Here is a 15780-nt window from a genome sequence, read left to right as displayed (position 1 = left end):
GACTCGAGGCCCGGCGCCGCCAAGAGCTTGGGCGCCAGCGACCCCGGACACGGCCGGGAGGAGTTAACGAGGCCCCGGCGGGCTGGGGCACTGGAAGGTCCGCGCCAGGCGAGGCCCCTCAGCCTCCCGGAGCGGCCCTGACGGCCAGCGCCGCCGCACGGAGCCGCCCTAGGTGTTCCTGCCCGGGGGACGGGGCCTCAGAAACCAGCGCTTAAACCTTGCCTGTTTCCTTACTTAACGCCAAAAAACACATTTCCTTGAAGTGCAGAGGAAACACTTGGGCAGAACCCTTAAAGGTTGGGTGCGAAGTTCCCCTTCTGCACGGCCTGCTCCCACTTCGTACACCGCAGGCTGAGTTGGTTCTTCCCCTGATACTAGGGGGGGGCTCATGAGGAAGGGGCGCTTGACGGAGCTGTTCGCAGGAGTGACGCCGCTCTTCTCTTCTTTCTAGGATAAGAAACTGGATAAGCAGTTTGAATCTCTGTCTCTGTTCCACCCCAGTGTAAGTATCTCTCACGAGTCGTTCTCAGTTGTATTTTGAGGCCTGCTAAGCAGAGACCTTCACTGGCCTCTGCGGCAAGAGCCACCGGCCCTTCCAGCTGCGCCTTCTCTGGCTGGAAGGTCCTGTTGCAGCAGGAGGGATCTAGGCTGGATGCTCAGGTCAGTCTCGTGACAGTGACAGTGAGCGTCTGCTAGTCGCTTGGATGGAGAGCGAAAGGAGCACCGCCGCCCTCCCCGCAGCCGAGTGGCTAGCCGTTCAGCCCGGGCCTAGTGTAACACTGAGAGAACCCTTCCTGTCCTGGGATCCTGACGGGGCTGCTTCTCATGGGTCTCCTTTGGGCCTCCAAACGGCGGCATGTCAGGACCTGAACGCTAACCACTCGAGTCGCTCCTCGGGGCGCCTTCCCCAGCGTGGGGGTCAGGGCGCCGACGGGCGTGGCCGTCTGCCGGGTGAGGCCGGGACCGTGGGACCTGGGGTGCCTCTATCTACTCCGTGTCTTTGCAGAACGTCGAGATGCTGAGCAGCATGGATTCCGCGTCAGTCCGCGTCATCAAGCCCTTTCCCGCGCCCCCGACCCCGGGCCGCCTGCAGCCGCTGCAGCCCGTGCCTGCGGTGCCCCCCGCGCCCTCGGTGCCCGTGGCCCCAAAGCTGGACCACCAGCGGATGGACACCATCCAGGAGGACCCCAGCACGGACTCGCACGCCGACGAGGACGGCTTCGAGAAGGACCCCTTCCCGAGTAGCAGCACGGCCGCCAAGTCGTTTGAGGATCTCACGGACCGTCCGGCCGCCAGAAGCGAAAAGGGCTCGTCCTTTAAGCTGCAGCGTCAGAACCACATTGACAGCAAGGAAACCGAGTGCTAGTTCAGGACCGCGTCCCGAGCTCTCTGACTTCCGTGTGTAGAATGTTTTCGTAGATTTGACCTCAAATCACTGCATATTTTTTGTGAAGATTTGGGAGAAAAAAGGAAGTGACTTCACAGCAGATGCCGGTCATGTGTTTGGACTTCCTTCGCATACGTAATACTTGTGTGGTCAGGCCCTTTTCCTTCTGAAGAGGTAAGGTGAATCTAGCTTATTTTGAGGCTTTCAGGTTTTAGTTTTTTTTGATCTTTCAGATGTCCTTCAACCTCTGACGCAAAAGCAGAAACTACAGCTGGATTAGGTTATGAGTATTTACATTTTTGTAAATTAACTTTTTATGTTGAGAACGGCACTGATTAGGGAGATGATCAGTTCTTTTTAAACACTGTAATGATCCAGCGAACATAATGAGGCATTTAGCAGTTTCTTGTGAGGGTAACTGGAACACAGAATAGATTGATTTATTCTTTTGCCTTCAACACAAAGGGAGATAAAACCCATGTATACATTGTCTCCAAAATGTGGGTTCTGTTTCTAGGTATTATGTAGAACTTGTAGCAGAAGAAGGGAATTACACTGCTAAATTTAGGGATAAGTTGGGTTAATGTTTCTTAATTCTAAATTGTTAAGAATTTCTAATTTCTAGAATTAAAACAATCTAGCTCATAGTGAGGGTTACAAATTGTAGCCCAATGAATCTACAGAATTCTGCCAACTGTTTTAGGACCCTAGATAGCTGGGCGGTTTTTGTGTGTTTTTGAAGTATCTTCATGTATCAATACTGTCACCATCCTCTTAAAACATTCGCCATTCAGAAAGCCTGAACTACTTCAGAATGAGAGAGTTATGGTCGCCTCTTCTCAAACACTAGTGGCCAAGAGGGTACATGAGATGGTTTCTGCCAAAAGAACAGGGTGTGATGTGCTGGCCTGGGGCTTTCTCCCCACACAATTGATTCCTAAAAACCCTTGGTATTGACCCACGTTACTTCTTGATCTAGTGCTTCAGTATGGTCTGCATCTACTGTGTGAAGGATAAAAACCATCAGGTTGAATTCTGATTGATTTCCTTTTAAAAGCTTCTTTCCCCTGCTAAGTACTGAAATGTGCTCACCAGCGAACCCATTTTAACTGAGATAACTTGTAAGCTTTGAGAGCAATCAACCAAACCTGTGACAAATCGTATCTTTTTTTCTAAGGATGTTTGTTACGCAGATACCTGTTACACTAATACTTGAACTTGTACCTTGTGGTATTTGCTGTCTTTTAACTAGTCATAATATTCTTATATTGTAGTTAACACTTTTGCAATCTGTTATGTGAGTGGGGTGTGTGGGTGTATGTATGAGAGTGAAATGGTTCCCAGCTGAATGTAAGAAACCATTTTTTATAAAATTGTGACTGACTTTTTAAAAAAGCAACACTGTCTTTACCTTTTTTCCATTTATAAAATTAACAGGCTGCTCAGGGTATATTCTGTAGCTGTGGCACTGATGACACCTGCATCAATCAATCAATAAATATTTATTATCAAACCACGATGTACCTAGGTACAAAGCTGTCCTGAAAAATTCCAATGCTTTTATTAATCTTGGTGGCAGATGTTTGTTTGTTAGTGATTTTTATTGCAGGGTCATGAGCAAAGGTTTAAACCTGAGAAAAGAATCTTCTGGGACCACTTATCTTGGGGTCTTTGTGTAGATTAACAGCTGGACTTGGTTTTCTGTGACTAGTGGTCCCCATCTCCCAGAAGACTTAGTTCTGCTTTTGCTTCTGCTATGTCTCGCCAGTAAGGGAGCAGCAAAGGCAGGGAAGAGACTTTCTTCTCTATCAATCAATCAAAGGCCGAAGTTGGGAGAACAAAAACTCATTTCCTTTTGGTGATAAATGTAGTCCATCTGACAAATAGGAAGAAGAGTCCTGTAAGGGGAAGAGAACGCAGTTAAAGGGGTGGCTGGTCTCCCAGCTGTGGCCCCAGGCGGCGAGTCCCTGGCCTGAACAGTTAGCTCATCAAGTGCTCCCACGCCCTTTGTGGAGGGACAGTGTCTACATACGACACACGGAGCGTCACAGAACCTCACACCGTTAATGAGTGCCTGAGCCGAAGTGTCCTTCCAGGCCAGCAGATGGAAGAAGAGGAGCAATGAGTGAATACAGCACATTAATGTAGTCAACAAAAGGAAAAATTTGTTACAAGAGCTCAGGGCCCAGTGTGTCAAATTGTTTTTGACTCTTCTCAGTCTAGGAATTAAATTGACAGGCACAGTATCAGACAAAAAGACTTTGTACCGTCCAGAGTCCAGACGCCCCACCCCTGGAGCCCTTTCTCCTTTGGGGAAGAATCTTTTCCCTACGCTAGAGCTCCGCCCATCCCCGTTAGAACCTGGAGCTGGTTCATGACTTGCAGACCAGCCATTCCGATTCTAGCCGCACCCCTCCCGGGCCTTAGTTTTCTCATCTCTGCTGTGTCAGGTCAGATGATCGCTGAGGAAGACCTTCCCAGCTCTGGACTGAGTCTTAATATGTTAAGTCAGCCTAACAGGACTTTCAAAGAGCCACTAGCCCAGCAGTCTGCAATTTCCTTTTCTCTAGCAGCATTACTTTTCCAAACCATCTCAGGTGGAAGCGTAACCCAGACCAAACCACAGCTCTGGGTGCTGTCTCAGCGGTCACGTGGCCAAGCCTGCTTCCCGACCTGGGAACACGCGAGGTGGGTCCAGTCCAGTCAGGGTGCAGAGGAACACAGACACGGCCTTCTCGTCTGCGGTGGGATTGCTGGGTCCCACACAAGCGCACGTTTATTTAACTGTACGGGAAGCTGTCATGCTGTCTTCCGGGGCGGCTGTGTCATTCTGCACGGGGACTGGCTTTTTACCTTTTATATTTGTAAGTAAGTGGGCTTTCTGGCTTTAAACCAATTAGAACTCCGTACCTCAAAATACGAATTTTAGTTAATACCATATTCTACTTAAATTCATTGTTTTGCCTCTTTTAACTTTCCCCCTCTCCATATTATAAAACTTGGCCTGGATGTTCTTAAATATGAACCATTTATTGCTCATTCATTTCCCTATATGCCAACTCCTATTAAAGGGGTTCCCAGAGCACGGTGCCCACTGCTGGATGCCGGTAAAGAACCAGGCCAAGCAAGGTGCGGGGTCTGCAGGCCGTCCGGGAGCCTCTCCAGCTCCTCCACTCCATCCACCTGTTTCATTCCAGTTGGTGAAAAGGACAACTGTCTCACCCACTCAGAGCTGCGCCAGGCAGACGGCGCACAGCGTGGTCACTGCTGTGTGATCCTACTCACCCGACAGGACCGAGCAGGCCACTATACCTGACTGTCCTTCTGCATCAGGGTCCACAGGTCAAGTGCATCAATCCCACAGTCTTGGGCTGCTTGTGAACAGGCCCTGGCATACTCACCAACGACCGCGTTGAGGCGATTTCATTTGCACCCTATTGAGAAGAGAAAATCCACTGTGCAACTGATAAACCCAAGTGCTGGTCTTTGTGCAAGTTCTACTACCTGGAGGGTTTCTCAGTTCAAGGGAACGGGAGTGTGCTTACAGACCCGAAGTGGGCCAGCCACGGGGCTTGGGGGACACAAGGACGGGCCTCACGGGTCACTAGTGTGCTGCTCTCCCCAGCACAGGACCAAGGACGATGGGGATGAGGGGCCATGGAGGGCATTCAGAGGACACCGAATAGACACAGAGGCAGAACAGGCCAGGAGAGCTGAGCGGCTTGGCTAGAGCGCAGGCCAGAGGCGAACGGAGTTGGGCAGGTGACCACTATGGGGTACGGGGGGCAGGACCGCTGCTGGGCTCAGGCCCCTGAATCGTTATGTGTAATGAGAAGCCACAGCCACGTAGTGGAAAAGTCACTTGTAGACTTCGGACCAGAGAAGGCGAGAGCTGGAAGGGAGCGCAGAGGTCACTCAGGCCAGCCTGGGGCTCAGCAACCTTCCTCTGCCACGGGCTGGACAGGAGACAGGCTTCACGGGCAACTATTCAGCCCTGCCCTCACAGCTCCAAAGTAGCCGCAGACAACATGTAAACCATGGGCCTGGCTGTCGTCCAGTGAAACTGTATTTGTTGTAGGCGACGGGGCGTGGTTTGCCCAGCGCCAGGCACTGCAGTGCGGGGATTCTCAAACCCAGGCACAGCAGGCTCACCGGGAGCATGCCCTGGGCTGCTCCCCTAGACTTCTGCTTCCACAGGTCTGGGATGAGTCCAAGCATCTGCACTTCTACCAAGTTCCCAGATGACGTTGACCTGCTAATCTGGGACCACGGGAGAACCGCGCGTGGTCCAAAGTCATGAACCTGGCTGAAACTAGAGTGATGCAGCAGGACTCATTACACGCACGCACGCCTACAAGAGTGCAACAGTCTCATGAGACGTGCCCACCGCATTCTAGATACGGATTTTTCTATTACAGTCCATTAAAAAAAAGTCACAACTCACTTGGTTTCACGATCCACGCATGGGTCGTGACCTGCAATGTGAGCAGCACTGAGCGCTGGCTGCACCCCTCTGCCCGTCCAGGCTCAGCGTGAACGTTTCCTGTAGCGACTTTCTACCTCCCAAGCGATCACTATGACCTAAAATCGCCCTTGAAGACGCCCACGGGGGTCTTCCCTTTGCCCTCTGGAGCTAACAGCAGGGCGTTGTCCTCTTTACGTGACGGCGCCCTTCAAATATCTGACGACAGCTGGCCTAGCTCCCCTGCTAGCCCAACAGCAGGAAGCGGGTTCTAGTCATCTCTGTATCCTGCACACCTGGCCAGGTCCTAGTATAGCACATACAGGTGCCAAGATGCATAGTTGGTGGGGACAGAACGGGAGCCAGAACCCTGGCGCTGGCGAGCCCCAGAGCAGCCTCCGATCACTCAACCACCAGTGATGCCGGCGGCGCCCTTGCGCTTGAGCGCGTCCGTGCTGGTGACCTGCAGAGGAGCCTTGGATCTGGGTGAAAGGTCCCACTGCCAAGGCAGGCTCCCAGGTGAGGCGAGGCAGCGGAGAAAGGGCCACGTGCAGGCGGAAATGGGCAAAGCGACCTCCCCCTGCCGCTCAGAAGTCAGGAAAACACCCCGAGTGCGGACCTGTGTCAGAGCGCACACAGCCCGAGCCTCTGCACCACGCGGGAGCCGCAGCCCCTGGCCGCGCAGAACACTCCTCGGCGGCCTCCTGTGCCCCCCGGAGTCGGGCGAGTGCCAGGCCCGGGGCCCGACTCACGCGCGGCCAGGATCCTTTTCTGCATCACGCTACGACAGGCTGGGAGCTCTGCTTCAACTTCTGTCGACTAAAGCAGACAGAAGGGAACTCACAGGCCCCCAAGAAGCCGAGGCCCCCGGCTGGAGACAGGTCCCCCCTGCCCCTCCCTGGGCCCGGCGTCCGGGCTGCGCTCACCTGCTCACCTTGCCGGAGGCACTCCTGTCCCCACGCGGCCTCACAGAGCGGCGCGGTGCGATGAGGATAAGCCTGCCCTCGGGCATGCCCACGGAGTGCAGGTGCCGTGCGGCGCCGTGCACGTCAGGTTCGCGGCGTGCTCCCCCAGGGCGTGTGCTGCTTGGGGCTCTCATCTGTTTGGGAGGAACGTGGACACTTCAGCCCAAATGCAGACTTGTTGTAAGTGATGACAGTTAAGGTTGATGCACATTCACAAACGGGCACAACTCGTGACGTCGCTGGGGGACCGTTTAGCGCCAAGCGCAGAAGGAGAAGGGGAAAGAGTTCAAGTACAGAGTCCTATGTAAAACAGACCCCAAAGGCTCTGGCTCGGGGCCCTGTAAGCACTCGCGTCTTTCCTCCTTTACTGGTCATGTGGTTATTAGTCGATTAGGCTGAATTTGTAAAGAAGTAAGACCTGCGCTGGGCAGTGAGCCTGCCCAGGTTCTAGCCCGGCTTTGTCACTGGCTAGCCACGTGGCCTTGGACAAATGATCAGCCTTTCTGTACCTCCGTTTCCTCGCTGGTAAAATGAGGATGACAATAGGGTCTACCTCATAGGGCAGCTGTGAAAATTACATCAGCGAAGCGTGTAAGGCACTTAGAGCAAGGTGCCTGCCGGGAAGGAAGCCCTCAGTAAATAAACTAAGCAACGGCTAACGTCACTGCAAAGGATTCCTTCTAGACAGGCTCACACAAGGCTCACTGCAGGCCATTTGCAAACCACACGTAAGTATAATCTAGGAGAAAAGTAACAGCACTCATGATCCTACCACCCAGAAAACCACTGTTGGCACTTGGTCGTACTTCTTTGCAGTCTTTTCCATGCAGATATGTAGACTTTAAAAAAAAAAAAAAAGAGGGATCACACTGAAGATAAACGACCATATTGTGCTTTTTTCACATAACATTATGAGCATTTCTGTGCCTACAAACAGTCCTCAAAAACATGGGTGTTTAGTTGTCGGGTGACCACAATGGATGCTTCTATTTCCTTACTGTGCAGCATTCTAATTTTTTGCTATTATAAATAACAGCGCATAGAAATCTTTACACATATACCTGGCTGCATTACATACTAGGTGTTTCCTTAGGCTGGGTTTCTAGATGAGGGAAGTCTCTAGGGAAGCTTTCCAGAAAGGTTTCAAGTTTTCCCACCAGTACTGTAAGAGTGCCTGTTTTCCACACTTGTCAGCTGTAAGTATTACTGCTTAAAACCATGGATTTGAGAGTCAAAAAACCAAAACTCCTTGTTTCAATTTTCATGTTGTGGATAACAGAAGTTTTTACACATTTTCAAACATGTACTGGCTACTAAATTTCTCCTGTTGCGATTACCTGTTCCTGCCTTTGCCTATTTTTTAAACTGGAGTTAATATTTTTCTTAATTGATTTCTACATTAAAGACATTAACCTTTTGTCTCTCCTGCTTTTGCAAACATTTTCCTTAATGTGTCATTTTCTTTTTTTAATAGTTTTTTTGGCATATCTAATTTATTTCACAAATCTATTTTTTCCTTTGCAGTTTCCTCCACTGCAATTTCCTCTAAGTTTTTATACTCAGAAAGTATTTCTCCTTGTCCTAAATTTGATAGAAATTCACCTGTTTGAAAACTTCTGGGTTTTTCTGGAGAGAGCTTAGTCTCCACCAACACCTGTAGTCTATGATCTCACAGGCGGCAAGACCTCCTTGCATCACAGTCGGCAGCTGTCCCTTCCCTTCTCTCCAGCCTCACCTGAGAGGCCCGACCGTGTGCCTGTTAATAGCAGACCTTCGCTGCCGGGGGTGGGGCATGGGAGAAGCCTCTGGAAGCTGCCTACTCTTCTCCTTTATGCCGAGCAGAGGGCTCTCCTTTCACGAGTAGCAAAGGAAGAGAGGCCTGTGCCTCTAGTCACAGCAGCAGTTCTTCCAAAAATACGGAGACACGTCTCCTGTTCAGACCTGCTTCCCGTCGCCCAGGAGTCAAGCCTGTGCTGGGTCAGGGCGCTGCTGCCCTGAGCTACCCTTTCTCCATCAGTGTGAGTCACACTGCAAGGTGTCCAGTTTGACCTCTCTGCTGCCAACTACATCAACTAAAGAGAAAGAAACGTTAGAAATTGGGCACAGCACTACTGGACTCTAAAAAACATTCAAGTGCTTGAAATTTTAGGTCTGCCAACGACCCAGGCATGTAGAAAATAAGTCGGGAATAAAATTCACTGACATTAAAGAAAGCCAGAAGAAATACACGGAAGTAAACTCAGGGAACTCGTTATAAATTTGGCAAAACTTTACCTACCGGGAGATAGGTAAACAGATGAAAAAAGTATATAAATTTAAGTTTGCTGTAACAAAAAAAAAACAATTAAAAATGAACTAGGAAAACAAGAATGCCTTTACCTTTTAGCGCACTGTCATTGGCACCAAAGAAAATTGTAACTGCTACTGGGCTGTCCAAATTGTTGCCCTTCCTGATTGGCCTCGGGAGGATAATTTTCGCCCATCTGGTATTGTAACCCGAAAATCCACGATTCGGAACATCGCATTTTCTGAAATGAAACATTTTTAAAGATGAATTGTAGGGACTTCCCTGGTGGCGCAGTGGTTAAGAATCTGCCTGCCAATGCAGGGGACACGGGTTCGAGCCCTGGCCTGGGAAGATCCCACATGCCGCGGAGCAACTAAGCCCGTGCGCCACAACTACTAAGCCTGTGCCCTAGGGCCCGAGAGCCACAACTACTGAGCCCACGTGCCACAACTACTGAAGCCCGTGCACCTAGAGCTCGTGCTCCGCAACAAGAGAAGCCACCGCAATGAGAAGCCCGTGCGCCGCAACTAGAGAAAGCCCGCGCGCAGCAATGAAGACCCAATGCAGCCAAAAATAAAAAAAAAATTAAAAAATAAATTAAAAAAAAATAAAAATAAAATAAAAAAGATGAATTGTGAGCAAAGAACTATTTCTGGTCGCCTGTAGCTAACCTTCCATGTGGGAGGGTGTGCTTGGGCTCACAATGCCTGCTCTGTGCCATGGCCCTGCCGCTGCCCAGGTGTCACTTTGGTAAGATCAGAGCAGCAGCAGAGTTGAGGCATGTTCCTCTCCTTCATGGTTCCAAGATACAGCAAATCCATCCCATTCCTCGATGAGAGAGGTTATGAATAATAATGAACAAAGGGGCTATGCAGACTAGCTGATTTCATGCATGGTCAGTGGGGTACTTTTAAAATGGAGCTTACAGCAGGCAGGTATTAAAGGTAGAAAGGCACTAATAAGCTGGAACTCTAATGGGATAAGCGTACACGTACAGTACGCGTACAGTACTTACACACTGTTTTTAAGGGGAGATTTAGGTTTACAGAAAAGCCGAGCAGAAGGTACAGACTTCCCCTAACCCCCAGCCCCACCCCCAGCCCCGCTCCCCGACGACCTACACCGCCCACCCGCGGGTGCATTTGTTACAGTGGCAAACTACACTGACACACGCTTCTCATTATTACCTGGTGGTTTTGATTCAGTAGTTTCAGTAAATATGTGTTAGTTGTGTTTCAGTTTAAACCAGTTTGTTAACAGGCATTTTATTCCTTCTTAAAAATATATGATTTGATTCACAGTACTGTATGGTGGTATACTGAAAACAACCAACCACGGAAACTGAGCTGGCTGCCTGCGTTAGAATCCCAGCTCCAACACTGAGTAGCTGTGACTTTGGGTAGGGTCTGTAGATGTTTCAAGTTGTCCACTAAAAAAAATTTTTTTCCCAATGAATCTCAAACTTCAATTGATGGTTAGCAAATTGATGTGGTTAATTTTGGTGTATGGTTCAAATTCCTACATATAAGCAACTAAGCAGAGAAGCTAGGGCACCAATGAATAACTGCAGGCCAAAGGCCAACCACCAGATGCCAAAGGGCAGCAGGAGCGGACTCTGGTTTGACGCGACTCTGCAAGCGCTCAGCATTGATCAGCCTTGGGAGCAACAAAAAAACTCAGCCACATTTATTTCTAAGTGTGGTTCTTGTGTTTTTAGTATGTAATGATTACAAATTGCTGGCTAGCCATTGTAAAGCTTCCACTTAGAATACTTTAAAATGGAACACTCTAGAACTTTGACAAGTCTGTCTTACAGCCATCCGGTGGTGCGAGGCCGAACAGCTCCCTCCCTGAGGCCTGTATGCTGTGGCCCTGACGCAGAGCAGCCAGTGCCCGGATCTCGCTGCCCTCCACTGGTAAGGAGGCCTTGACAACTTAATTTCTCCGTGCCTCAGTCTTCCCAGCTGTGAGAGATGAACACTAATACCCAATCTGCTAGGATATGTGAAGATTAAAAGTAATGTAGTGGCCAGATACGTACAAGGAGCTCAATAAATCCCTGCCATTATAGATTTTAAAATATATATATATATATCATTATTATAAGGCTGTGAACCAAAAAAACTGCAGGTGAGGCCCATGGTTGAAACTGTTAAAGTTCCCTTCTGAAAGGGGAAGAATATCTGAATTTCTCTGGATTGAGTAACATAATCAATAGTGCCCAAGTTATTCAAAAGGCTGGAAGAAACTGGAAAATTAAGAAAGGTTTTTACATGAATTCTTGGCTAATAACAGGTATTTAAGTTCAGATGAAGTTGGGAAAAGGATAGGAATTAACTAAAAGATTCCTTCCAAAACATCCAGGCTCTGTAAGATTGACTGCCTTCCAGAAAAAATGTAAATTAGGTTTTTATAAGTGACAACAGGCAAGAGCATATCTTTAAAAGCGAACAGCAGAAGCTTTTAAAAACTGAAAAAGATGAGTTTTTTCTAACCTTTCAAACCAAGTATTTTTGGTTAAAGAAATACTTGGATAAGGCTAAAAAAAGATTGATGAAAATAATCAGTAAATTAAAAAGTATTTAAGTGGATTTAAGAATGCTTAAAATGCTGTTTGTACTGAGTATACAAAGATCTTATTTAAAGCTAAAACTTAAGGACGTCACTATGGGACACAATTACATGTTTCAAATTTATTGCTATCCACATAGGCAGTACAGAAGGACAGTCACAGTAAGGTGACTCTTAATAACCTTCAAACTTGGAGGTTAGGTGAAATGAAAACACTGAATCAAGTCAATTCTGGGCCTTGCACGTGGCTGAAGCAGACAGTCGGGGCCTGGGTCATGCAAAAGATTCACCCCAAGCGTCAACGTGGCTAAAGACCGCGTACCTCCGAAGGGCAGCCGTCGGTGTGGGACACAAAGGGGCGGCGCTGCCGGCACAGAAAGGGAGGCTGGGCTGGATGGAGCTGCGGTCCCTCTGCCGCGCGCCCCTCCCGACACGGCCTCCTGCTTTCTCCCGTGGGCCTGCCCGGTGGAAGGTGGGCTCAGCGCGCCCGCCCACGGGAGGATCCCGCTCTGCCTGGGTTCTAGCTCCCGGGCCGCGGTGCCACTCTGGTTCTCAACGGGCTCTGGCGGCCTTGGCCGAGGGCGGTGAGCCCAGGAGAGGGGAGGCGGGACTCACCCAGCTGAGGCCTCCCGGTGGCCGCTCGGCTTTGTGCCTGCTGTCACAAGATGCTTTTAGGAGTGACATAGATAAAGCCTACCAGACCACACACACACTGTCTACAACTTCATCTTATAATTACTCTCAATTCTGAAAAATGACTACTTGCTAATTAAATGGTCTTCTAGCAATCACACCTGTAAACAATCAATTCTGAGACGATTTTAGTACTAACATTATTATGTACTGGAGAAACATCTGCAATGCCTGCAGTTTTTCAGGCCATTTGAATAATTATTTAGCTTTTCCATATCTTCTACTTGATCAGAAAAGGTTAATGGACTAATTAAACAGGTTCTGAATTATTAAAAACAAAAGAGCCAGTACTTTTGGAGCACTTCTCAGGGGCCAGGCGCTTGACTAAGCAGCGCACAGCAGCTGACTCGCCCTCCGACAGGAGAGCGGGGCCCTTGTCATCCCCGGGAGCCGGAGGATCCGGGGCTCCGGGGCCAGGCCACCGGACACTTCTTAGTCGTGTGACTTTGTTATCTACCTCTCTCCACCTTATTTTTCTCAGCTAGAAGATGGATAGGAGGATGATAAATCACTGTGTTACCGGGCAGTTGTAGAGATTAAATGAGACAACAAACATGAAGTATTTTAAAGTCTCTGGCACCTGAACTGGAACATTGTTTCCCTTTTAATGATTTCCGTTTGGCAAATGGAATACCAAAATCATCACTATTTTTATTAATGATATATTTTAAAATATTTTTTATATATCTGATATATTTTATTTTTTATATACCTGATATCTTTTATAAAGAGAATCTGGGCGGAAAAATCTCTATCCAAAAATGAATCCAACTTTGGTTTTAGAATATATTTTGTATTCTTTCAATTGAACTCCTTGCTCATTATTTAAATCGTACCCACCATAACTGAAAAAGAACTTGTCTTGTTCAGATAGTGAATAGCTGTATTTTTGGATCCAAGCCCCTAATATATTTTACAACTTTTAGGGTTTGGTTTCATGAGGTGGCAAAGTTTTAACTGAACCCGAGTGCTGCCCTTCTCTCCCCCAACCCCTTATATACACTAACTAGGAACGGCCTGCAAAGACACAAAAAGGAGGAACTTACTGTTTCAAACTGCATCATTCACTCTCTTCTCCATCAGTAAACACTCAAGTAGGAATCTAGAAACTGTTCTCACCCGGCCAGCCTGTCAGCCAGCGATACTCCCCACCCACCCTGCTGCAAAGAAACCTGAAGACAGAAAAAGCCCGTTACTATTTATCAGTGTAATTAGGACACACTGCTCAGCAACTCCCCTCTTGTTTTCTCTTTGTACTCCCTCGCTTCTTGGCCTTCACCATTTGCTTTGCTCCGAGGTCGTCTTAGGGATTACTATAGCTACACCTCAGCAGCACTCTGGAAGCAAGAGGTAGTTTTCTTCCCTGTCAATTGGACTTGAGCCAATCACCTGCATTTTACTGAGACCTATATTAGACTCACTGTTATCTAGAAAAGCTACTTAAATCTAGGTACAAGAGATGAAACCAACTGTATGTTCAGTTAGGAAGTGAAATCCACACTACACTACCTCTTCAGAGTTGAAAGAATTAATAAAGAAATTAATTTCAGAACTCAGGGTGAACATTTTTTGATATATATTCCCATGGAACTTGGAGAGTCCTCACTGCCCTAGATGCCTAAAAACAATGTTACCAATTATTGGCATACACACAGAAAACTGGTTTAGGAAGTCATGTCTGAATGCGAGAAGAGTAAGATAAAACGAAACAAAATGAAAAACACCATGGGAAGGTAATTTTTAAAATGTACTCCCTCCCTGAAGTAAGAACACCTATTTTTCCTTGAATGAGAGTTGAAATAATCTTGGGTGAAAAGGTGATCTGGAACCTGGGGCCCTCGGCTGCAGAGCTTGCCCCTGGACCTACGTCTCCTCCTTCAGCAACAGAATACAAAGAAACGCTAAGGAACTAAAAATAACTGCGTCCCTGCGCAGCTGGGGCAAATTATGGGCAAGACACAAAAAAGGTCAAAAACCCAACTGCCACTTCTGAAGAGCAGAGAGCAAAAGCAGGGTCCTGCGCGTGCCCCCTGCGCTCAACACCGCCAAGGGGTGGGCGAACCACCTCAGCCGCCCCTCCGCCCGACCCCTGGACACACCCGTACCCTCACCCCGTGTAAGGGACGAGCTTGCCCCCCCTGGGGTGGGGGGAGCGAGCAAGGGAACCTGTTACTTGTTTTTGCTCCCCTCCTGCAGCTGCAGAGCTGAGCTCCAGTCAAGCCCTGCCTGAATTTCTGGACTGGCCTCTTATCCATTTCTACTGGTTGGGAAGGCCAAGAACCCTGGTCGGTATCACTTGGCGGCATCTCATTCAAGAGAGCGGCGAGATGTTCCATCAGAGGAAGCACGGGGGTTGAGAGGGTTTTCCGCATGGAATGGGAGGGACGGAACTGAAGGAAGTGCTTCAGCGCCGCCGTGATCTGTGCAAGGTGACGCCCCAGGAAGCTCCGCGTGGGACACAAAGCACTGTTCCCGCTGTGAGCACATTCAAAGTACCTTTCAGGGAAAAGGACAACAGCCACTGACCAGGAAGACACTACGATGAAAACAACGTGCCAGGTCTTACCAAAATCCCTATGAAAAATGACACAGAAAGCAAAGAGCGGCCAGCCCAGGCCCTGTCACTCCCAGCGCGTGGCGTGGACAAGTCCCTAAACTTCCCTGCACTTCATCTCATCCGTCACACAAGCCCCCTAAGACTAAACGGAACGTGTGTCCGGTACTGCGAAGCCGCGCTGCCCTCCTTAAGATGTCACCCTGCTGGAAGCTACCAACACCGAGAAATGAACCACTGCCAGGTGTCACGAAGGGGCTCTGGAGGCGGCGGGGACACGACGCTCTGTGAGCGTCCAGCCCTTGGGGCAGCATCTGCTGGGGGAAGCGGGGTGCAGGGAGGCGGCCCCGACAACCTCGTAACAGTCGGGAGGAATGGGCCCCTCCCGCGCGGAGAGGAGAGCCAGGAATCACCGAAGAAGCCTGGCCCGCGGCTCGCGGCGAGGGCGACGCCCCCCCGAGGGCGCGGCGAGGACGCCCAAGAGACCGGGCCACGCGGTGGCCGAGCCGGGTTCCGCGGAATGGACGGCGCCGAGCGGCGGTACCTGGGTGATGGCGTCTCCGAAGGGCAAAACCCGAGGCCAGAGCAGAGAGCTTCCGCAAACCACCGCCTCGCACAGCTCCGTCGGCCCCGCAGCCGGGAGGCGGGGCCAGGCCGGATATCCGGGCGGGGCGAGCGGCCGGGAGGCGGGGCTCCCCGGGGGCGGGGAGGTGGAGGCGCCTGCGCAGTCCGACGCCTTCGCTCGTAGCCTGTCTTCGCCCGCTGGCTCTCCTTCCTGGGTCGCCCCGTAGGGGCTCCAGTACCAGGGCTCCTTCGGCGACCAACCGGTCACTTTTAAGACGTGCGGTGGCTGTTGCTTCT

At 49.7% G+C, this 15780-nt stretch overlaps 2 protein-coding genes across 4 annotated transcripts in view; one reads left to right on the top strand and one right to left on the bottom strand.

The window, feature by feature from the left end:
* The window catches only part of ADAM17 (ADAM metallopeptidase domain 17), a 58351-nt gene extending 55451 nt beyond the window's left edge, over nucleotides 1-2900 (top strand). For all 3 annotated transcript variants that reach the window (XM_068564684.1, XM_068564683.1, XM_068564685.1), the window contains 2 exons: nucleotides 452-502; nucleotides 1007-2900. In XM_068564684.1, coding sequence (XP_068420785.1) covers nucleotides 452-502; nucleotides 1007-1366 — 411 coding nt within the window. In that variant the 3' untranslated portion in view covers nucleotides 1367-2900. The remainder of the gene's footprint in view (nucleotides 1-451; nucleotides 503-1006) is intronic.
* IAH1 (isoamyl acetate hydrolyzing esterase 1 (putative)) lies at nucleotides 2871-15562 on the bottom strand. The gene is given in 7 exon segments (XM_068564686.1): nucleotides 2871-3205; nucleotides 3208-3285; nucleotides 4700-4821; nucleotides 6784-6828; nucleotides 6831-6948; nucleotides 9194-9342; nucleotides 15464-15562. Coding segments are annotated over 5 exon segments (474 nt in total). The 5' UTR covers nucleotides 9194-9342; nucleotides 15464-15562; the 3' UTR covers nucleotides 2871-3094.
* Nucleotides 15563-15780: the final 218 nt, after the last annotated feature.

Source organism: Eschrichtius robustus, chromosome 15 (assembly GCF_028021215.1).
Source record: "Eschrichtius robustus isolate mEscRob2 chromosome 15, mEscRob2.pri, whole genome shotgun sequence".
NCBI classification, from domain to species: Eukaryota; Metazoa; Chordata; class Mammalia; order Artiodactyla; family Eschrichtiidae; genus Eschrichtius; species Eschrichtius robustus.
The sequence above is the reverse complement of the archived record's forward strand: the minus strand, read 5'-3'. Positions and strand labels throughout refer to the sequence as shown.